Source organism: Phocoena phocoena, chromosome 7 (assembly GCF_963924675.1).
Source record: "Phocoena phocoena chromosome 7, mPhoPho1.1, whole genome shotgun sequence".
Lineage (NCBI taxonomy): Eukaryota > Metazoa > Chordata > Mammalia > Artiodactyla > Phocoenidae > Phocoena > Phocoena phocoena.
In genome coordinates this window covers 88,537,387-88,561,299 of record NC_089225.1, presented here as the reverse complement: position 1 = coordinate 88,561,299, position 23,913 = coordinate 88,537,387, and the positions used below count along the sequence as shown (strand labels likewise).

Sequence of the window (23,913 nt, the reverse complement as noted above, 5' to 3'; positions counted from 1 at the left end):
TTATTATTTTTTGCTTGTTTATTATCTGTGTCCTCCTGGATGAGAATGTAAGCTCCATGAGAGTAGGAATTTTTTTGGTCTGTCTTATTAACTGCTATATTCCTAGCATCTAGATCAGTGAGTCATAACATGGACACGAATAAATATTTTTTGAATGAATGGAATGACTTTTAAGATTTCTTTCAGGTAATCAGCATTCAAAACAAAAATATTTTGTATTTATTTGCTTTTTCTCTCCCATAGTCAGATTGGTATTTCAGTTGTTGGTCTCATGGCTGTCTCCTGAAATTCTGCTTCCTCTCAACAAATTTAACTCTGGACTAGAAAATCAGATAACCAAAGTTAGAGTGGTAGAAGTACCTGTACTATAATAAGAGACATTATGTAGTAAGAGAGAAGGCCTCTCTCTTAACAGTAACAGGAGTGAGCTTTCATACATGGACTTACTAAGATCTTTTTTGGTTATTTAAAAGGGTTTTGCAATTTCAGCTGTATTCTGTATATTTGGACTTACCAGATAAGTAAACTCATAAGTGCTTCTAATAAAGCATTCTCATTCTAGCTTTATATCACATTATATCATAAGTTTGGTATATAGTTAGGTTGGAAGAAATTTAAATTTTGAATTTTTAAAGTTTGGTTACCTATTCTATGTATTAATTTTTAGTGGACCATGTAGAACTTAATGCTTGATATAATTTTTTAAAAATATTTAAGGTAATTTTTATAATATCCTAATGATCTTTTTCTTTCAATGTCTAAAGTCAATTCACTTGGTTAATTATTTTTCAGGGCAACTGTTTTTTCCACTCTTTATTTATTGATTCCCAACCCCCATCTCTTATTTAATGGAAGTATCTCCCAGAACTCAGAATTGTTTTCTTAGCTTTATTAATCTTGGCAGCAGGGTTTAAGATGAGTCACCAGGAACTGAGCAGTGGAAAAAGATTGAGTCTTCAAACAAATGAAGCATTACATTTTACCACCATAGAGACAGTTATTGGTTTTTAGATCTCATACTCTAAAATGAAGATAAAATGTTGTAAATGCATCCTTATTTACCCCATGGGGTATTATCTCTGGGAAAGTGAATTTCTACTTGAAATAATGGCTAGATTTTTGTTGTTGTTTGTCTTTACTTTAATGAGTCCCAGAATATGATATGAAATTAAATTCTAATTAATCATTGTCATGCTACTTAATTCCACTAATGATAATTATCTCACGAAATGCAACGATTCTTTCTAATTGGGCATCACAATTGAAAAACTGCTGCTAAACGGGTAAACTAATAACATATAAAGTAATTCTTTTACCCTCATAATATTTTCAATAGTCACTTTTCAGTTATGAGAAAACATTTTTAGCAGCAAATTCCAGGCTGAAGTTTTCAAAATAATTTTGGGTTTCTATGAGTGTCATTAACTATTGTATTAGCTAGATGTACAACATCAATAAGGAACTAAAACTTCTCCTGCTGTGTTTTTAAAATAATACCAGTAGGAATTATTTTCTTTTGTAAAAACTTTACTTTTCCCTTTTAACCTCTATTAATATAAGTCTGAAACTTAATGTTATAGGAAATGTTTAAATAAATTGTGATGCAGCCACTGGAAGGCATATCATATAACTATTAAAAAAGTATGTGTAGGGCTTCCCTGGTGGCGCAGTGGTTGAGAGTCCACCTGCCAATGCAGGGGACACGGGTTCGTGCCCCGGTCCGGGAAGATCTCACATGCCGCGGAGCGGCTAGGCCCGTGAGCCATGGCCGCAGAGCCTGCATGTCCAGAGCCTGTGTTCCGCAACAGGAGAGGCCAAAACAGTGAGAGGCCCACGTACCACACACAAAAAAATTATGTGTATAGAAGGGATGTAGTCATATAGGAACATACTTCCTTTGGAATGTTAGTTGGAAAAATCAGGATGCCAAAATCATTGTACAGTATGATTTCATAGGAAAAAAAAAAGATTTGAAGGATAAAATTTTAAGTTTTTATTAAAGCTATATTTGTGTTTAGATGATGAGATTTTGAAAAATATTTTAGCTTTTATTTTTTGCAGCTTTTTTCTATTTGCAAATTTTCCTTTAAAATGAAAAATATTAATTAGTAAAATAGAAAGTCTCAATTTCAAACTGTATCTTATATGTCAGAAAAACAGCTCACAGGTTATATTGAAGAATCTGAACCGTACTCCCGAACTATAGATTAGCTAGACATGTTTGGCAAATTTTATGTCACAATACTCAGAACAATATAGCTATCATATTGGCTTCCTAGTCCCTTTGCCTTTATACTTTGTAATTTCAAGTCCCACTTGAAATTAAGAGCTGGAGATAAGAATAGCAAATAACACTGCAATAGTTGGTCTCTTTTTCTCTCAACCTTTATTATGAAAAGCTTTAACATATAGAAGGCATAGCAAAGTGAATCAACTTATTCCCAGCTTTAACAGTTGTCAAGATTTTGCTACTCATTTCAGCTATTTCCCTTCCTGACACATTTTTTTCCTATGCTTTTAAAAAATAAATTCTATTGGTTGTTATTTTAACTGTGAATACTTCTGTATATTTCTCTGATAAGCTTTTTTTCAACATACCCACCATGTTGTTATCATCTGCTTTTTTTTATTATTCTTATATTAGTCATAATTTATCACTATCATGAAATTCTCTATATTCATATTTTCCCAGTTGTCTCAAAATCATCTTTTTATGATTTTGTTAGAATAATTTGTTATTCTAACAAATTTGTTTGTTAGGATAATTTGTTAGAATCAGGACCCAAACAAAATCCATATTATATTGGTTGTTATGTTACATTTTAAAATGTAAATATTAGAAATTCCTAATGCCAAAAAATAAAAGACTGCAATTTTGGATGACATTTTTGTTTTCTTCTTATAAAATTATATAAGTTCATTGTATGAAAAGTTAAAAATTCATAAAATACTAAGAATAAAGTGGAAATCACTTATATTGCTCAGAATATATTTCCTTCCTATCATTTTTTACATTATTTTCATAGTTGAGATCTATTGGAAGCCGTTTTATATCTTATTTCAAAGTATATCTGAAGCTTTCTATACTTAAAAATTTTTTTTCCATTTTAATGGCTGCATTAAGACGTACTTTAATTTTTTAGAACAGGTAAGTACCTTAATTTTTTTTAGGGGCCATATCTAATTTAGAATGCTATTTTACAGTGTACTCCAACACATTTTCTTGTTGCTACGGTTGAAGAGACTCGTATTTTTGAGTAAGGGGTCTAATTTTCCTAATTAATTCCTAGAGTAGGTGAAATGGGCTGGTCGATGCACTGTTTTCTCTGTATGTAGCAGATAATGCCTGGATCTTGGTCCGTTGCCCGTTTGAGAGAGATGTTTGTTTTGCCATGTGGAGGACAAGTAATGCCCCTAGTGGGCCATTTTAGTAAGTTTATATAAAGTCCAATTTTATATAATTTCTTTAAAATATCATTGAATATATCTGAGTATATGATGCATTAATTTCTCCAAACATTATCAAGGGAAAGAAAGGTATTAAATTCAACTATTGGCAGGACTTTGGGCATCAGGGAAAGTTTGGAAAAGGTTGCACCTACCTTAGCTGCTATAGGTTGAAGTCATCAAAGAACTCCAAAAGATCAAAGTAGACTTGAAATAGACATAAGTTATGCAAAAATAGTGATTCTTAGGTGTGTACTTTTATGAATATATCCATTTCGTAGGGGTGTTATAACAAATCACCACTAAGTGTGTGGCTTAGTATAACAGATATTTATTCTTTCACAATTCTGGAGGCTAGATGTTTTTAAAATCAAGGTGTCAGGCAGGGCCATGCTCTCTCTGAAGGTTTCTGGGAAGAATCCATCCTTGCCTTTTCCTGGCTTCTGGCAGTTCCTGGCAGTCCTTGGCGTTTTTGGCTTCTCTCCTCTGTCTTCACATGGCATTATTCCCTGGGTGGATCTCTTCCTTAATTCTGTGTCTCTTCTTATAAGGACATCAGTGATTGGATATAGGACCTACCCTAATCCAGTATGACCTCATTTTACCTAATTACATCTGCAAAGACTGTATTTCCAAGTAAAGTCACAATCTGAGGTTCCTGGTGGATGTAAATATTGTGAGGACACTGTTCAGCCCAGTATAGCAGGTGTGGGTATTTGTGTATATGAGTAGATTGGGAACTGGGGGGCTATCATAAATTCTTAGATAATACACATTATAATTCTCTTCTCCATTGTTGATTTCTGCTTTTTCTTAAGTGTATTTAGTATAAGAATACATGAATGTGGGGAAAATGTTGAAAACAGTACGAAAACAGTAATTTAAAATTCTGTGTTGAATAATTATTCTCTGCTGCTGTTCCTTGAGATTAAAAGATAAAAACAATTTCATGAAGTCTGGTCTATTTATGGTTTTAGAATCCTAAATTTATAACCAGGACCCAAAGTTTCTTATTTACTAAAAGCATTTGAGCAGAGCGTTATAATGATTATTTCAGTCCTTCTAAGAAAATAATTTGGCTTAAGCAAAAGGTTATGAAATACTTGAATAATTTACTAAAAATTCTAGACTATCTTCCACTGAGTTTATTAAAAAATAGGTTGAAATTAGACTGTTCTTCCATATCCATCCACCAATATCACCACCCCCAAGATGACACCAAGGAGTTAGCTAATATATGTCCCCATAAACCCATATCTTTAGATTGTTTTATTAATTTTGATGCAAGTACATAATGTTTGCAGAAATTGATTTTTATAGGGATTTATAATAAAATATCAGTTAAAAGATTAATTGCCTCACTCTGGGCCTTTGGTTTCTGTAGTAATCAGTATAGTAAAATTTTTATTTAAAAAATTCACTTGAAGTTTTCCATTTATACTCTGTAAAAGCAAATTGAATGCCTATTGTTATCCATAAATATCTTAAGTGCTAAGATTTTCTAAGATTGTAATAGAAAACCAATTATATCAGAAAGTCATTAAGTAACTTAGAGAAATTTAACAATGTTAATAAAACATGAATTTATGACTTTTGGCTTATTTTCTTAGATAAAGCTCTCGGTCATTTTGCACTTTTTAAATTAGAAGAAAAATTTTAAACTTTATCCATGCCTTCTCTTTTACAAATCAAAACATCTTATAGCTCTCATCTGCGTATTATTCTTATAAATTTATAATGGGCATATATGATTATGAGATAAAATAAGGTACATTATCTTGCTATCAGAAACTAACTTTTTAAACCAAAGTTAGAGATTTAGAATGGAACTCAAGGCAGTGTAAATATGTAACTTATTTTTCTGAAAGGACTCTTGTAGCCTTCTGTTTAGAGCTTCTTTTGGGTCTTAAACTAGAATGTTCCATGTTTACTCATTCACTAAACTAATTATTTAGGTGTAGTATGTGGTGTTATACATGCACTGTGCAAAGCACTGAGCTGGAGTGGGTAAATCTGCAAATATATGTGTTTATATTTCTCCGTTCATTCAATAAATATTTATTGAGTATTTGCTGTATGCAAGGTACAATATCAGGAACTTCTTGATACAAAGTTAAACAAAACAGCCACAGTCTTTGTACTACTTACAGTCTTAGAAAAGGAGAAAGACATTAATCAGATAATAATACAAATAAATGTAAACTTATCACCATGAAAAATACTATGAAGAAAAGGTAAATGGTACTATCAGAGCTCATAAGGGAATTTGACTTAGTCTTTGGAGGGGCTATGCAAGGGCTCAAAGACTTACCTGAGGAAATGACTTTTGAACTGAGAGCCAGATGATTATTGGAAATTATGTAAGTGAAGGAGGATGTGAGAAAATTCCAGGAAGCAGAAATTATATATAATAGCGAGTAGTGAGTGCGAGTTATTTGAAATGAAAGGAGGCAGTGCAGCTGGAACACGGAACCAGACGCAGTGTGATGCACGTTGCAGCAGGAGAGCCAGCGGCAGGGGCCAGACCAATTTATCTATACTGGTCTGGCCAGTAGTACATACCCAATTTTATTTATATGTAGTCACCAAATTCCATATTTTATTTTGGTTTCACCAACATAAGCCGTTCAGGTACCTTTATTTCTTGTTTCTTATTACTATGTAAAGTTCTTGAATTACTTGGTTTATCTACAAGATAATAGAATATCTTATAGCAGATGTAAATATTCAAAACCAATGATACTGCTATAGAAAAACCATATCTTATGTTTACCATTAAACACTGATTCTACCTGAACCAAATAGCACATTTAGAATTCATATGTTGATTAGCAGTATCACGTACAGCAGTTTCGCTTGTTGATCTTAGAATGCTAAGTTGACTAGCTTTCGTCTTATATAAATAAGGTTGAAACTGGTATATTATAGTGCCCAAAAAGCCAAATATTTTATATATAATATACTGGTATAAATGAATTTAAATTTATGTGGTGACAGGCATTAACTTCCTCCTGATGTTTTGATGTTTTAAAATATTTAAATAAATGTTTAAAAATTAATATGAAGAATGATTACAAAATTATGCTTATTTCATGTGTAGTTTGTGTGATCTGTTTTAATATTTTATAGTTTGTGGCTTCTGTGTCATCAGAAGTTTGAAAAGATTCTTAAAATGTAGTCGGATTGCGTCTTCGTTTCAAAATTCACTGAAACGATATGTAGTGCTTATGTAAGAGCAGCTAATGATGTAGTGATGAGATTTTAGCCCTTTTAAAACCTGTAATCCTGTATAATTTCACCCTTATTCAAAAAGAATTTGATGTAAGTAGTTTCAACACTGTAACATTCATGAATTATTGATTTACAGTGAACGTTTACATTGTACTAGTGAACTCATGTAAGCTTTTCTAACCTATGGGATATTTGTTTTGCAGGAGAAAATAGAAATTCTGTATTCACAACTTGAAATGCAATTTCCCATTGATATTAATTCTTTCATCGATTGTTACCACAAAATTGGCTAAAATTAATACTCTTCTGTCATAATAGATCAAGGTGATTTACATTTAGTTTTCTTTGTCTTTTTTGTTTGTTTTGTTTTATTCCCTCCACTCCCATTTATTTCACGGCATATCAGTGCTTCAGAGAATTTAGATGAGCTCTCTTCCTCCAGTAGCTGGTTACTTAACCAGAAGCACAGTAAGAAAAGGAGAAAAGACAGGACAAGATTGAAATCTCCATCCTTGACTATCATGAGTACAGCAGCTCGAACAAGGCCACTTCAGAGTTTCCACAAACGAAAACTCTACAGATTGAGCCCTACTTTTTATTGGACTCCGCAGGTAAGGTCGCCTTTGGCAAAACATGAACAAAGATTTTACTGTCAATATATTTCACAGGTTAGAGGATATGAACTGTACATAGTTGTTTAGAATAAGTGGGATTTAATAATTTTTAAACATAGCAGTGTATTCTGAAACTTCTCACATTTCCATTTTTTTAAATCACTATTATGCTTAAACTAGTTTGAAAGAAATGTACATATCAAGTTGATTTTAAAATTTTACTGGTAAGGGTAACAAGGAAAATACAAGTGTATTATATATTTGCCTTTTGCTTAATAAAGAAAAAAGTAACAACCTGCAGGGCTTTCAGTTATTTTGGAGGAAATGATATTGCTCTCCCTTTTATGTTTGGTATTTGTTAAACCTGGTGAGCACTCCTTTTTCATATAAGCAATGAAGTTTTAGATGACCATGCTTACCCTTTTTGCAAATAAAATATGCTTCATTAAAAGCGTTCATTTTGAAAAGCATATTTTTCATTTGTTAGCAACATGTTAGGTATGCATCTTTCAGTGAATAGTTAAATAAGCTGTGACGGAGGGCAAAATTATCTCTAGTTCTCATGGTATAATGTGCTTTTTTTCTCTAATATTTTTTATATACCAATATGAAATATTTATTGTGGGAATGAATAATAATGGTGATGATTTGGGAAAATCTGGGAAATGTTTGATCAAGTTTATTTATTTATGCCTTATTTTACTATATATATATATATATTTTAGCATCTTTATTGGAGTATAATTGCTTTACAACGTTGTGTTAGTTTCTGCTTTATAACAAAGTGAATCAGTTATACATATACATATGTTCCCATATCTCTTCCCTCTTGCATCTCCCTCCCTCCCACCCTCTCTATCCTACCCCTCTAGGTGGTCACAAACCACTTAGCTGATCTCCCTGTGCTATGCAGCTACTTCCCACTAGCTATCTATTTTAAATAATATGTCAAAGGAAAGAAATTATCCTTGATTTAATATTGTTTTTGATTATTACTACATTAACTATTTTTAAATATATTTCTATAAAAAAATCAAGATGCTTTGTTTCATTAGGAACCAATTTCAAATTTGGTTTTATAGGATCCTTTTATAAATAGGAACGTGAATTCTGACAAATTAATTTTTATTAATAGATTGATTTTTGCCATTTAGTAGTTCAGGTATTAGTAGTATGCTTTCCCAACTTGAAATTTTTAAGAAAGTTTTATTTCAGAATTTTAAGAAATTTTACATATTTAATAAACCTAATAGGAAAATATTTTATTAAAGTTTTTATATAAGAAATTATATTTTATTTAATAATTTTTATCTAAAGTTACTACAAGCAATAGAGAAATAATATATTTGAAAATGATTTCATAATTTCATAGTTATAAATAGAATTGTCTATCAAAAATATCTCACATTTGAATATGCCTTAATATTCTGACTGGAAGGAATCTATCTGAATAATTTAGGGGATTTGCTCAATATTACTAAAGTACTGGATATGCCTTGATAATATAAAGATTGGCCTGGAAAAGTGTGAACAAATTTAAAACTTTCAGCAAACAAAGGAAGAAACACGTCTAACATTGTTACTAGTAGACCATATAATTTACCATATTCCAGTCATAATGCTAAGCATTTTCAGTACATTATTTTATTTAGTCCTCAAACGTAAAGCTATGAGGCATTATCAATCCCACCTTTAGATGCAGAAGTTGAAATTTAGGGAGATTAAGTAACTTTCCCAAGGTCATACAGCTAGTAAACAATAAGTCTCATTCCGAAGCCATGTTCTTATCCATTAGTACATTGATAACAACAAAAATTAACCAAATCTTTTTTTAATCAATATTTTCTATTGAAGTTGATCTACAGTATTGTGTTAATTTTTGCTGTACAGCAAAGTGATTCAGTTATATATATATATATATATATATATATATATATGTATATACACATTCTTTTTTTAATATTCTTTTCCATTATGGTTGTCATAGGATATTAAATATAGTTCTCTGTGCTATATACTAGGACCTTGTTGTTTATCTGTTCTCTGTATAAAAGCTTACATCTGCTAACCCCAACCTCCCACTCCATCCCTGCCCCAACGCCCTCCCCCTTGGCAACCACCAGTCTGTTCTCTATGTCCATGATTCCATTTCTGTTTTCATGGATAGGTTCATCTGTGTCATATTTTAGATTCCACATATAAGTGATATCATATGGTATTTGTCTTTCTCTTTCTGACTTACTTCACTAAGTATGATTATCTCTAGTTGCATCCATGTTGCTGCAAATGGCATTATTTCATTCTTTTTTATGTATGAGTAGTATTCCATTGTATATATGTACCACATCTTCTTTATCCATTCATCTGCTGATGGATATTTAGGTTGTTTCCATGTCTTGGCTATTGTGAATAGCACTGCTGTGAACACAAGGGTGCATGTATCTTTTTGAATTATAGTTTTGTCTGGATATATGTCCATGAGTGGGATTGCTGGATCATATGGTAATTCTATTTTTAGTTTTCTGAGGAATCTCCATACTGTTTTCCACAGTGGCTAAACCAAATCTTTTATGTGCTTGAAATCAGTAAAGACTGTATATTTGGGAATTGTGGAAGGAGCTTTATCTGGTTAGAGGCATTTAGAAATGCACCATAAAAGATGGGTTTGGAAAGATAAACAGAATATTGAAAGGGTTTAGGGGAGAGATTAAAAAAAGCACTTTAGTCATTGTAACAGAGGTGGGAAAAAATGATGGAGAACAGCAAATGGCCCCACCCCCAACTTATCCCCCAAATTTCCAGGGTAATAGTTATTTACCTTTCTAAATTTAATAAATGTCATTTCTCTCAGGAAGCCTTCCTTGATATTCCCACTATGGGGTATATAATGATGTAGCACCCTGTGTTATAATAATAATCCATTATTTTATAATAATGTTCCATTTATTTTTCTGTCTTCTCATTACATTGTAAGTTTTTTGAGAACAGGAACTGTGTATTTCTGAACCTACAGGGTCTTGAACAGTAACTGTCCAATAGTATATGCTCAATAAATAATTAATATGTGAAAGAATTATTGTAGTGGAATGTAGAAAGATATTTAAAAGGCAATGGAGAGTGAGAATTTGTGTGTGTGTGTGTGTGTGTGTGTGTGTTTCCTTGATTTGCTTTGTGAAAGGGTCTAGAACAGTAATGTCTAATAGAACTTTCTGTAATGACGAAAATGCTCTATAAATATCTGTGCTGTCCAATATGGTAGCTACTAAATACATGTAACTATTGACCACGTGAAATGTGACTAGTGCAGCTGAGGAACTGAATTTTTATTTTTATTAATTTTGATTTAAATGGCCACATTTGGATAATGGCTACCAAATTGGATATGACAAGTCTAGACTCAAACTTACCATGATAGCAGTGAGAACATGTGGCACTCATTCTTGTTTTCTAATACTATTCCTTACTGAAAGGAAATATAGATCTTTGGAGAAGTGTCTGATCTCCAGGGTTGGGGAAGAGGGGCTATAAAATGGGCCTGGAACGTCTTATTGTTACCAGAAGGCAAGGAAGTGTTTAAAAAAATGATGGGGGCATGTCAGAAAAAAAAACAAAAAAAAAACCCAAGAGCTTGTTTGGAGAGGCTTCCACTGGCCAAATCTGGGGCTCTTTGAGCATTGAAATAGCTAAGAACAGTAATTAACCCAGTGAAAATATAGGTAGCCATGAGTGTATCCTGATGAGAGAGAGAGAGAGAGATTAAAAGGAGAAAGGGAAGACTTTTGCATAGAGTAGGATACTGATTAATAAATGCGGAGTGAGCAGTCAAATTAGAGAATCATTGCAATAATCATAGTAAAGATTGACTGGGTAAGAAGCATCAATGCATGAAAAGTCTGGGGTCAGGATTGGGGAAAAGTTTGATGAGGAGCAGGATATTGATATTGTCTTAACTATATGGTAGAGAACCAGACAATAACCTTGCCTGAGTGATCAAAACTAATGTAGCCTATATCTGTTCAGAGAAGGGAACAGCCGAGAACAGTGACCTCCAGGTCCCAGGGTCCCTGTGGCACAGGCCATGCTGTGCAGGGGCTGGAGGAGAGGGCCCTAGTTGTGTGGGTTTGCCCCGGACTCAGCAGGAGGTAGTAGAGGTCAGCGCCAAATAGGCTGGGCTGGAGCAGCAGAAGGACAGGGGAGGAGCCAGCACTCTTGAGACCCACCAAGGCCTTGAATGACACTGATGTGAGAAACACAGCAACCAAAGACAGTGTGTGGACTTGGTTTGGGTCTTGATTTGAACAAGAACCCTGAAAAGACATTTTTGAGATCATTGGGAAAAATTGACCACAGCTGATGATTAGATGATGTTCAGGAATAATTGATAATTTTGTTGGTGTGATAATGATATTGTGGTTATGTGAGGAAAAGGCCTTATTTTTAAGAGATACATTCAGTAGTGAAATGGGTAACAGGACAATGTTAAGAATTTGCTTGAAAATATCAGAGCAAAGCAATGAAGTGAAGAAAAGAAAGGGAGAAGAGGATGGATGAAGTGAGAACAGTAAAAGGTTAATTTGGAGAGGTAGGTACATAAGGGATCACTATATTATTCTCCCTGCTTTTGCGTATGTTTAAAAACTTGAACAATAAAAATAAAAAAACGAATGTAGCCTATTAGAAGGATACAATATCATTATGTAGTATTCTGAGCAGACATACATAACCTGAATTTAACCATGAGGAGACATCAGACAAAGCCAAAATCAGAAACATGCTATTAAGAAATGAAAACTGGCCTGTATTCCTAAAAAAAAAAAAGCCAATGTAGTAAAAGCCAAGAAAGCCTGAGGAACTGCTTCAGATTGAAAGAGAGACTAAGATATATGACAACTGAATGAATATATGATCCAGATCACAGTTCTTTTGGAGGAAAAATATGGGGACAATTGACAAAACTGTACTATTGATGCTAGATTATATTAAAATATTGTATCAATGTTGAATTTCCTGAATGTGATATTTTGCAGTTATGTAAGAAAATATACTTATTCTAGGAAATACACATTGAAATATTAAGGGATAAAATGGCTAAGGCATCCATTTTATGTAATAAACTAACTCCTATGCATCTAGAATGGTACTAGCTATGTAACATCCTTGGCAGAATTTAGAAAATAATTATTTAAATCATTTTCTATAGTGTTTAACTCTCTAGGGTACTGGTTGAGAACAGCTTATATAAGGGCAATGGAGAGAGGTGGCAGTCTTCCACTACTAGGTAGCATATAATATATATAGTTGGCAGATCAATATTCTCACTGCAATAAGTACATGTATAAGTTACCAAAAAAAATCATCATACTATTAAAGACATTAGGGGGATTCTGGTTTCAGCTCCAACATGTAAAGAGCTTGGAAGTTGTCACAACTGTCCTTACAGCGAGAAAAAGGTGAACAAACTGAAAATCAGTGCCTTTTCATGAACCCATCAGATAATTGAGGTTGCAGAGCAAACCGCCAACCCGAAATATGGAGAGACAGGCAAATCCAAAGAGTCACAGCCAAGATCTGCTTACCTGGAGCAGAAACCATAGCAATCATAAACTAACTGGTAGGAGCACTTAAATGGTAATTTTGTTGAATTGCTTGAGGCTGAGTGTGGACTAGTCTGAGAGTGAAAAACTCCTGGGGACTACAGCCTAAGGGAACCCCACACCTCACACTTCCATGGACTTTACCTCTAGGCACCCAACTAAGTTCTCAGAATGAAGAGCCAAAAAGGATCCCTAGTGGCTCTGGAATGGAAGGGAAGGGTAACCTTTACGAAATAAGCCTAGAGCATTATCTATTACAAGGTTTACTCTTCAGGGAAAAAAAACTTTACCAGAGCCTTATTCCATCTGAGAGAAGAGCATTTCTCCCACTCCTGCCCTCTGTAGCCTTTCTGTCTCACCTAAGAGAGAATGGGGGTGGAAAATAAGAAATACTTGTTAAAGTCACAGACCAGGGACACAGACCCACCAAAAGACTGAGATTTAATTGTAAGATTATAGTAGGTTATGCTACTATAGTAGATGTGCTTTCTCTTCCCCATTCTTTACCATAACACCAACAGAACGCCAGTATAGTAACAGTGGGTTACAGCTGCAAAATATATAGTCCCTCTGAGGAGAACTATTTAACAGGGGAGACAAAAACAAGGACACTGGAGGAATTTGAGGCCTCTGGCACCTACAACTATAACTGGTATTAAACGCAGTCCTACTCGGACTCTTAGATTAACATAACATCTCACAATAAAGGCCTGTTTACCTCAGATCCTATGACATTATGTTCAGCTTTCAACAAAAAATTACAGGGCATGATAGGGAAAAAAAAACTCTGAAAATACAAAGAATTCATCAGAACCAGGCTCAAATATGACAAAGGTATTGGAATTCTCTTAAATAACTAATATGTTAAAGTCTTTAATGGGTAAAGTAGAAAACATGCAAGAACAGATAGTTAATGTAAGCAGAGAGATGGAAACTCTTAAGGAGAATCAAAAGTAAATGCTAGAAACAAAAAAAAACTGTAACCTAAATGAAGCATGCTTTTCATGGGCTCATCAGTAGATTGGACATGGCTGAGGAAACAATCAGCAAGCTTATATAGGTCAATAGAAACTTCACAAACTGAAATGCAGAAAGAAAAGGGAATGAATAACACAGAACAGCACATCCAAGAATTTGGGGGCAATTTCAGGTGGCGTTTCAGATAAGTGATTGGAATACCAAGAAGAGAAAGAGAACAGAGCAAAAACAAATATTTGAAGTAATAATACATGAGAATTTTCCAAAGTTAATGACAAGCACCAAACCACACATTCACAAAACTGAAGCAGGAGAACATCTAGCAGGATAAATACCAAAAAAATAAATACTTAAGCATAATATTCAAAATGCAGAAGACCAAAGATACAGAAAATCTTGAAAAATAGCAGGGAGAAAAACAGCTGTAGAAGAACAAGGATAAGAATTACAGCTAACTTCTCAGAAACCATGCAAACAAAAAGAGTGGAATGAAATATTCAAAGTATTGAAAGAAAAAAAAAGCAAACAACTATACTGGGCAAAATATTTACACCCCCCCCCAAAAAAAGGTTATGTCCATGGTCTAACTCCTGGTACTTATGAATTGGACTGTTCTGAGTTGAATTGTGTTCCCAAGAACTCATATGTTGAAGTCCTAATCCCTAGTACTTTAGAATGTGAGCTTATTTGGATATAAGTTTGATGCAGATGTAATTAGTTAAAATGTGATTAGGGTAGACCCTAACCCAGTATGGATGGTGTCCTTATAAAAAGGGAAATTTGAACACAGATGCATACATACAGAGTGAATGCCATGTGAAGATGACCCAGTATGGCTGGTGTCCTTATAAAAAGGGAAATTTTAACACAGATGCATACATGCAGAGTGAATGCTATGTGAAGATGAAGATTGAGATCAGACTTATACTTTTACAGACCAAGGAACACCAAAAAATTGGCAGCAAAAACAGAAGCTGGACAGAGGGATGCAATAAGTTCTTCCTCACAGTCTATAAAAGAAACCAATCTTGCTGAAACATTGATCTGACCTCTAGCCTCCAAAACTATGAAAGAGTAAATTTCTGTTGTTTAAACCCTCAGTTGTGGTACTTAGTTGTGATAGACCTAGCAAACTAATACAGTGACCTTATTTGGAAATAGTCTTTGTAGATATAATTAAGTTGAAGATCTGGAGGTAAGATGATTTGGGGGTTAGGATAGGCCCTAAATCCTGTGACTGGTCTGCTTATAGGAGAATGGAGAGAGAGATCTGAGACACAGAGATACAGCAAAGAAGACTTTGTGAAGATGGAAGCAGAGAGTACACTTATGCTACTACAAGCCAGGGAACATCAGGAGCCATCAGAAGTGGAAAGATGCAAGGAACTGTTCTCCCCTAGAGCCTTCAAAGGAAGCTCAGCCCTACTAACACCTCAGTTTTGGACTTTGGGCCTCCAGAACTATGAGAAAATTAATTTCTGTGATTTTAAGCCACCTAATTTATGGCAGTTTGTTATGGCAGCCCTAGGAAACTAATACAGACTTTGGTACCAAGAAGTAGGATACTGTTTTAATAGATACTTAAAATTGTGGCAGTGATTTGGAGTTGGGTATTTGGGTACAGTCTGGAAGAATTTTGAGGTGTGTGATTTAAAAAAAAGCCTAAATTCCAATGAAAGCTAAGAAGGAAGGGAGGAGGATAGAAGACAAAGGTGATATCATCTTAGAGAATAGATATATTGTCAAGAACAGGATGTTACTAGAAAGAAATAACATCTAAGGTGATTCTGGTAAGATTTCAGAAGGGAATGTTAAAAACTGGAAGAAAAGTGATCTTTATTATAAAGTGGTAGAAAAGTTGGCTGAATAATATTCTACTGCTGAGTGGAAAATAGAACTTTTAAGCATTGAACTCTTGATATGTAGCTGAGCAGATTAACAAGCAAAGTGTGGAATTTCGGTCTGGTTTCTCCTTACTGTTTATTTTTCTATTTTATTTTTTTAAACATCTTTATTGGAGTATAATTGTTTTACAATGGTGTGTTAGTTTCTGCTTTATAACAAAGTGAATCAGCTATACATATACATATATCCCCATATCTCCTCCCTCTTGTGTCTCCCACCATCCCTATCCCACCCCTCCAGGTGGTCACAAAGCACCGAGTGGATCTCCCTGTGCTATGTGGCTTCTTCCCACTAGCTATCTATTTTACATTTGGTAGTGTGTATATGTCCATGCCACTCTCTCACTTTGTCACAGCTTACCCTTTCCCCCCCCATATCCTCAAGTCCATTCTCTACGTCTGCATCTTTATTTCTGTCCTGCCCATAGGTTTTCCAGAACCATTATTATTATTTTTTTTTAGATTCCATACATATGTGTTAGCATATGGTTTTTGTTTTTCTCTTACTGACTTAACTTCACTCTCTATGACAGACTCTGGGTCCTTCCGCCTGACTACAAAAAACTCAATTTTGTTTCTTTTAATGGCTGAGTAATATTCCATTGTATATATGTGCCACATCTTCTTTATCCATTCATCTGTTGATGCACACTTAGGTTGCTTCCATGTCCTGGCTATTGTAAATAGAGCTGCAATGAACATTGTGCTACATGACTCCTTTTGAATTATGGTTTTCTCAGGGTGCATGCCCAGTAGTGGGATTGCTGAGTCATATGGTAGTTCTATTTTTAGTTTTTTAAGGAACCTCCATACTGTTCTCCACAGTGGCTGTATCAGTTTACATTCCCACCAGCAGTGCAAGAGGGTTCCCTTTTCTCCACACCCTCTCCAGCATTTATTGTTTGTAGATTGTTTGACAATGGCCATTCTGACTGGTGTGAGGTGATACCTCATTCTAGTTTTGATTTGCATTTCTCTAATGATTAGTGATGTCGAGCATCCTTTCATGTGTTTGTTGGCAAACTGTATATCTTCTTTGGAAAAGTGTCTATTTAGGTCTTCTGCCCATTTTTGGATTGGGTTGTTTGTTTTTTGATATCGAGCTGCATGAGCTGCTTATAAATTTTGGGGATTAATCCTTTGTCAGTTGCTTCGTTTACAAATATTTTCTTCCATTCTGAGGGTCGTTTTTTCATCTTGCTTATGGTTTCCTTTGCTATCCAAAAGCTTTTAAGTTTCATTAGGTCCCATTTGTTTATTTTTGTTTTTATTTCCATTTGCCTAGAAGGTGGGTCAAAAAGGATCTTGCTGTGATTTATGTCATAGAGTGTTCTGCCTATGTTTTCCTCTAAGAATTTTTTGGTGTCTAGCCTTACATTTAGGTCTTTAATCCATTTTAAGTTTATTTTTGTGTATGGTGTTAGGGAATGTCCTAATTTCATTCTTTTACATGTAGCTGTCCAGTTTTCCCAACACCACTTATTGAAGACGCTGTCTTTTCTCCATTGTATATTCTTGCATCATTTATCAAAAATAAGATAAACATATGTGCGTGGGTTTATCTCTGGGCTTTCTATACTGTTCCATTGATCTCTATTTCTATTTTTCTGCCAGTACCATACTGTCTTGATTACTGTAGCTTTATAGTGTAGTCTGAAGTCAGGAAGCCTGATTCCTCCAGCTCTGTTTTTCTTTCTCAAGATTGCATGGGCTATTTTGGGTCTTTTGTGTTTCCATACAAATTGTGAAGTTTTTTGTTCTAGTTCTGTGAAAAATGCCATTGGTAGTATGATAGGGATTGCATTGAATCTGTAGATTGCTTTGGGTAGTAGAGTCATTTTCACAGTGTTGATTCTTCCAATCCAGGAACATGGTATATCTCTCCATCTGTTTGTATCATCTTTAATTTCTTCCATCAGTGTCTTATAGTTTTCTGCATACAGGTCTTTTGTGTCTCCTTAGGTAGGTTTATTCTTAGGTGTTTTATTCATTTTTCTGCAGTGGTAAATGGGAGTGTTTCCTTAATTTCTCTTTCAGATTTTTCATCTTTAGTGTATAGGAATGCAAGAGACTTCTGTGCATTAATTTTGTATCCTGCAACTTTACCAAATTCATTGATTAGCTCTAGCAGTTTTCTGGTAGAGTCTTTAGGATTCTCTATGTATAGTATCTTGTTATCTGCAGACAGTGACAGCATTACTTCTTCTGTCCCGATTTGGATTCCTTTTATTTCTTTTTCTTCTCTAATTGCTGTGGGTAAGACTTCCAAAACTATGTTGAATAATAGTGGTGAGAGTGGACAACCTTGTCTTGTTTCTGATCTTAGTGGAAATGGTTTCAGTTTTTCACCGTTGAGAACGATGTTGGCTGTGGGTTTGTCATATATGGCCTTTATTATGTTGAGGTAAGTTTTATCTATGCCTATTTTCTGGAGGGTTTTTTCATAAATGGGTGTTGAATTTTGTTGAAAGCTTTTTCTGCATTTATTGAGATGATCATATGTTTTTTCTCCTTCAATTTATTAATATGGTGTATCACATTGATTTGCATATATTGAAGAATCCTTGCATTCCTGGGATAAACCCCACTTGATCATGGTCTATGATCCTTTTAATGTGCTGTTGGATTCTATTTGCTAGTATTTTGTTGAGTATTTTTGTGTGTATGTTCATCAGTAATATTGGCCTGTAGTTTGCTTTTTTTGTGACATCTTTGTCTGGTTTTGGTATCAGGGTGATGGTGGCCTCATAGAATGACTTTGGGAGTGTTCCTCCCTCTGCTGTATTTTGGAACAGTTTGAAAAGGATAGGTGTTAGCTCTTCTGAAATGTTTGATAGAATTCTCCTGACAAGCCATCTGGTCCTGGGCTTTTGTTTGTTGGAAGATTTTTAATCAGAGTCTCAATTTTGGTGTTATGATTGGTCTGTTTATATTTTCTATTTCTTCCTGGTTCAATCTCAGAAGGTTGTGCTTTTCTAAAAATTTGTCCATTTCTTCCAGGTTGTCCATTTTATTGGCATATAATTGCTTGTTGTAATCTCTCAGGATCCTTTGTATTTCTGCAGTCTCAGTTGTTACTTCTCCTTTTTGCATTTCTAATTCTGCTGATTTGAGTCTTCTCCCTTTTTTCTTGATGAGTCTGGCTTATGGTTTACCAGCTTTGTTTATCTTCTCAAAGAACCAGCTTTTAGATTTCTTGATCTTTGCTATTGTTTCCTTCATTTCTTTTTCATTTATTTCTGATCTGATCTTTATGATTTCTTTCCTTCTGCTAACTTTGGGGTTTTTTTGTTCTTCTTTCTCTACTTGCTTTAGGTGTAAGGTTAGGTTGTTTATTTGAGATGTTTCTTGATGTAGGTTTGTATTGCTATAAACTTCCCTCTTAGAATTGCTTTTGCTGCATCCCATAGGTTTTGGGTCGTCCTGTTTTCATTGTCTTTTGTTTCTAGGTTATTTTTATTTCCTCTTTGATTTGTTCAGTGATCTCTTCATTATTAAGTTGTGTATTGTTTAGCCTCCATGTGTTTGTATTTTTTACAGTTTTTTTCCTGTAATTGATATCTAATCTCACAGTGTTCTGATCAGAAAAGATACTTGATACTATTTAAGGTCTTAAATTTACCGAGGCTTGATTTGTGACCCAAGATATGATCTCTCCTGGAGAATGTTTCATGAGCACTTGAGAACAAAGTGTATTCTGTTGTTTTTGGATGGAATATCCTGTACATTTCGATTAAGTCCATCTTGTTTAATGTATCATTTAAAGCTTGTGTTTCCTTACTTATTTTCATTTTGGATGATCTGTCCGTTGGTGAAAGTGGGGTGTTAAAGTCCCCTACTGTGACTGTGTTACTGTCGATTTCCCCTTTTATAGCTGTTAGCATTTGCCTCATTTATTGAGGTGTTCCTGTGTTGGGTGCATAAATATTTACAATTGTTATATCTTCTTCTTGGATCGATCCCTTGATCATTATGTAGTGTCCTTCTTTGTCTCTTGTAGTAGTCTTTATTTTAAAGTGTATTTTGTCTGATATGAGAATTGCTACTCCAGCTTTCGATTTCTATTTGCATGGAATACCTTTTTTCATCCCCTCACTTTCATTCTGTATGTGTCCCTAGGTCTGAGTGTGTCTCTTGTAGACAGCATATATACAGGTCTTGTTTTTGTATCCATTCAGCCAGTCTATGTGTTTTGGTTGGAGCATTTAATCCATTTGCATTTAAGGTAATTATCGATATGTATGTTCCTACTACCATTTTCTTAATTGTTTTGGGTTTGTTATTGTAGTTCTTTTCCTTCTCTTGTGTTTCTTGCCTAGAGAATTTCCTTTAGCATTTGTTGTAAAGCTGGTCTGGTGGTGCTGAATTCTCTTAGCTTTTGCTTGTCTGTAAAGGTTTTAATTTCTGCATCGAATCTGAATGAGATCCTTGCTGGGTAGAGTAACCTTGGTTGTAGGTTTTTCCATTTCATCACTTTGAATACGTCCTGCCTCTCCCTTCTAGCTTGCAGAGTTTTTGTTGAAAGATCAGCTGTTAACCTTATGGGGATTCCCTTGTATGTTATTTTTCCCTTGCTGCTTTTAATATTTTTTCTCTGTATTTAATTTTTAATAATTTGATTAATATGTGTCTTGATGTATTTCTCTTTGGATTTATCCTTTATGGGACTATCTGTGCTTCCTGGACTTGATTGACTTTGTCCATTCCCATATTAGGGAAGTTTTCAACTATAATCTCTTCAAATATTTTCTCAGTCCCTTTTTTCTTCTCTTCTTTTGGGACCCCTATAAGTCAAATGTTGGTGCGTTTAATATTGTCCCAGAGGTCTCTGAGACTGTCCTCAATTCTTTTCATTCATTTTTCTTTATTCTGCTCTATGGTATTTATTTCCACTGTTTTATCTTCCAGGTCACTTATCCATTCTTCTGCCTCAGTTATTCTGCTATTGATTCCTTCTAGAGAATTTTTAATTTCATTTATTGTGTTGTTTATCATTGTTTGTTTTCTCTTTAGTTCTTCTAGGTCCTTGTTAAATGTTTCTTGTATTTTCTCCATTCTATTTCCAAGATTCTGGATCATCTTTACTATCATTACTCTGAATTCTTTTTCAGGTAGACTGCCTATTTCCTCTTCATTTGTTTGATCTGGTGCGTTTTTACCTTCCTCCTTCATCTGCTGTGTGTTTCTCTGTCTTCTCATTTTTCTTAACTTACTGTGTTTGGGGTCTCCTTTTCACAGACTGCAGGTTCGTACTTCCCATTGTTTTTGGTGTCTGCCCCCAGTGGCTAAGTTTGGTTCAGTGGGTTGTGTAGCATTCCTGGTGTAGGGGACTAGTGCCTGTGTGGATGAGGCTGGATCTTGTCTTTCTGGTGGGCAGGACTGCATACAGTGGTGTGTGTTGGGACACCTGTGACCTTATTATGATTGTAGGCAGCCTGTCTGCTAATGAGTGGGGTTTGTTCTTGTCTTGCTAGTTGTTTGACATAGAGTGTGCAGCACTGTAGCTTGCTGGTCATTGAGTGGTGCTGGGTCTTAGCGTTGAGATGGAGATCTCTAGGACAGCTCTCACTGTTTGTTATTACATGGAGTCTGGAGGTCTCTGGTGGACTAATGTCCTGAACTCAGCTCTCCTACCTCAGAGGCACAGGCCTGATACCTGGCCAGAGCACTAAGACCCTGTCAGCCACACAGCTCAGAAGAAGAGGGAGAGGGAGGGGGAGGGGGAGGGGCGGGGAGGGGGAGGGGCAGGGAGAGGGAGAGGGAGAAAGAAAGAAAGAAAGAAAGAAAGAAAGAAAAGAAGGAAGGAAAGAAGGAAGGAAAAAGGAAGGAAGAAAGAAAAAAGAGAGCAACCAAACCAAAAAAACTAATCCACTAATGATGACAGCACTAAAAGTTATACTAAAAAACAGAACACTAGGACAAATGGTAAAAGCAAAACTATACAAACTCACACAAAGAAGCATACACATACACGCTCACAAAAAGAGAAAAAGGAAAAAAAAAATATATATATATATCATTGCTCCCAAGTCCACCCCTTCAGTTTCGTAATGATTCATTGTCTATTCAGGTATTCCACAGATGCAGGGTACATCACGTTGATTGTGGAGATTTAATCCGCTGCTCCTGAGGCTGCTGGGAGAGATTTCCCTTTCTCTTCTTTGTTCGCGCAGCTCCTGGGGTTCAGCTTCCGATTTGGCCCCACCTCTGCATGTAGGTCGCCTGAGGGCGTCTGTTCATTGCTCAGAGAGGATGGGGTTAAAATAGCAGCTGATTAGGGGGCTCTGGCTCACTCAGGCCATGGGGAGGCAGGGGTATGGACTGAGGGGCGAGCCTGTGGCAGCAGAGGCCAACATGACGTTGCAGCAGCCTGAGATGCGCTCTGTGTTCTCCCGGGGAAGTTGTCCCTGGATCACAGGACCCTGGCAGTGGCGGGCTACACAGACTCCCGGGAGGGGACGTGTGGCTAGCGACCTGGGCTTGCACACAGGCATCTTAGTGGCTGCAGCAGCAGCCTTAGCGTTTCATGCCCATCTCTGGGGTCCACACTGATAGCTGCGGCTCGCACCCGTCTCTGGAGCTCATTTAGGCGGTGCTCTGAATCCCCTCTCCTCACGCACCCTGAAATAATGGTCTCTTGCTTCTTAGGCAGGTCCAGACTTTTTCCCGGACTCCTTTCCGGCTGGCTGTGGCACACTAGCCCCCTTCAGGCTGTGTTCACACAGCCAATCTCAGTCCTCTTCCTGAGATCTGACCTCCAAACCCCGAGCCTCAGCTCCCAGCCCACACCTGCCCCGGAGGGTGAGCAGACAAGCCTCTCAGGCTGTTGAGTGCTGGTTGGCACCCATCCTCTGTGCAGGAATCTCTCCACTTTGCCCTCTGCACCCCTGTTGTTGTGCTCTCCTCTGTGGCTCCAAAGCTTCCCCCCCACCACCTTCCCCCATCTCCTCCAGTGAAGAGCCTTCCTAGTGTGTGGAAACTTCCTCCTTCACAGCTCCCTCCCAGATGTGCAGGTCCCATCCCTATTCTTTTGTGTCTGTTTTTTCTTTTTTTCTTTTGCCATACCCAGGTAGGTGGGGAGTTTCTTGCCTTTTGGGAAGTCTGAGATCTTCTTCCAGCATTCAGTAGGTGTTCTGTAGGAGTTGTTCCACATATATATGTATTTCTGATGTATTTGTGGGGAGGAAGGTGATCTCCACGTCTTACTCTTCTGCCATCTTAAAGGTCTCTCTCCTCTCTCTACTGTTTATAATAAAATATGGGAGGATATAGATAACTTGAGGAAGAAATTGTTAAGCAAAAAGGAACCAGAACTTGATAATTTGGGAAATTCTCATCCTGCTGCTAAAAATTATATAGCATGCTCTGGAGAGAAACCAAGGGTGTGGCTGGTCAAATTTTTGCTGTAGAGATTAAGTGTGTGACTCAGGGATTCAGTCAATCATCTTAGCTGAAGCCTGGAAATAGAGATGGGGTTATCCAGAAAAGATCTAGGGAGAACCCTCTTGTCTAATGACATGGATCCTCTTGACATACAGGGGAGACCCACCAGGTTTTTGAGAGTGTTTTATCAACAGAAACACTACCAGCTTAGACTGAAAGGGGCAGAACTGCACAAAATGAAAGAAAGTTGACTGACCCTCAGAATTTTACAGGCAGGCAATACACTGATAGAGCTACTCAGCTACAAACATGTACTAACCTTCAAGAAAAAGGAAGGTGAATCATAGACCTAAATGCGAAAGGAGAACAATAAAGCTAGACGAAAACATAGGAGAATACCTTCACGTCTTTGGGGGTAGTCAACTTCTTAAACAGAATACAAACAATACTAATCATAAAAGAAAAATTGTTAATTTGGGCTTTGTTAAAATTATGAACCTATTTCCATTAAAGACAGCATTAAGAATGTCAATAAAGTATATACACTGAGTCAAGACATTTGCTATATGTATATATTTGTATGTATATATACATATATACCCAAAAAAGATATATCCTGTATATATATATATAAATATATATGTATATACACACACATATATTCCTACATGTATATATATATATATTCCTACATGTGTGTATATATATATATATCCCTAAGAAAAACAAGAAAATAGCAAACAATCCAATTAAAAATAGGCA

The 23,913-nt window shown here is 35.7% G+C and overlaps 1 protein-coding gene across 1 annotated transcript in view; it reads left to right on the top strand.

Annotated features, from left to right (window-relative positions):
• Window positions 1–23,913, top strand: part of KANSL1L (KAT8 regulatory NSL complex subunit 1 like) — a 140,167-nt gene that overhangs the window by 68,743 nt on the left and 47,511 nt on the right. Inside the window, exon 5 of the mRNA XM_065880172.1 lies at window positions 7,085–7,289. Within this exon, the coding sequence (XP_065736244.1) occupies window positions 7,085–7,289 (205 nt within the window). The remainder of the gene's footprint in view (window positions 1–7,084; window positions 7,290–23,913) is intronic.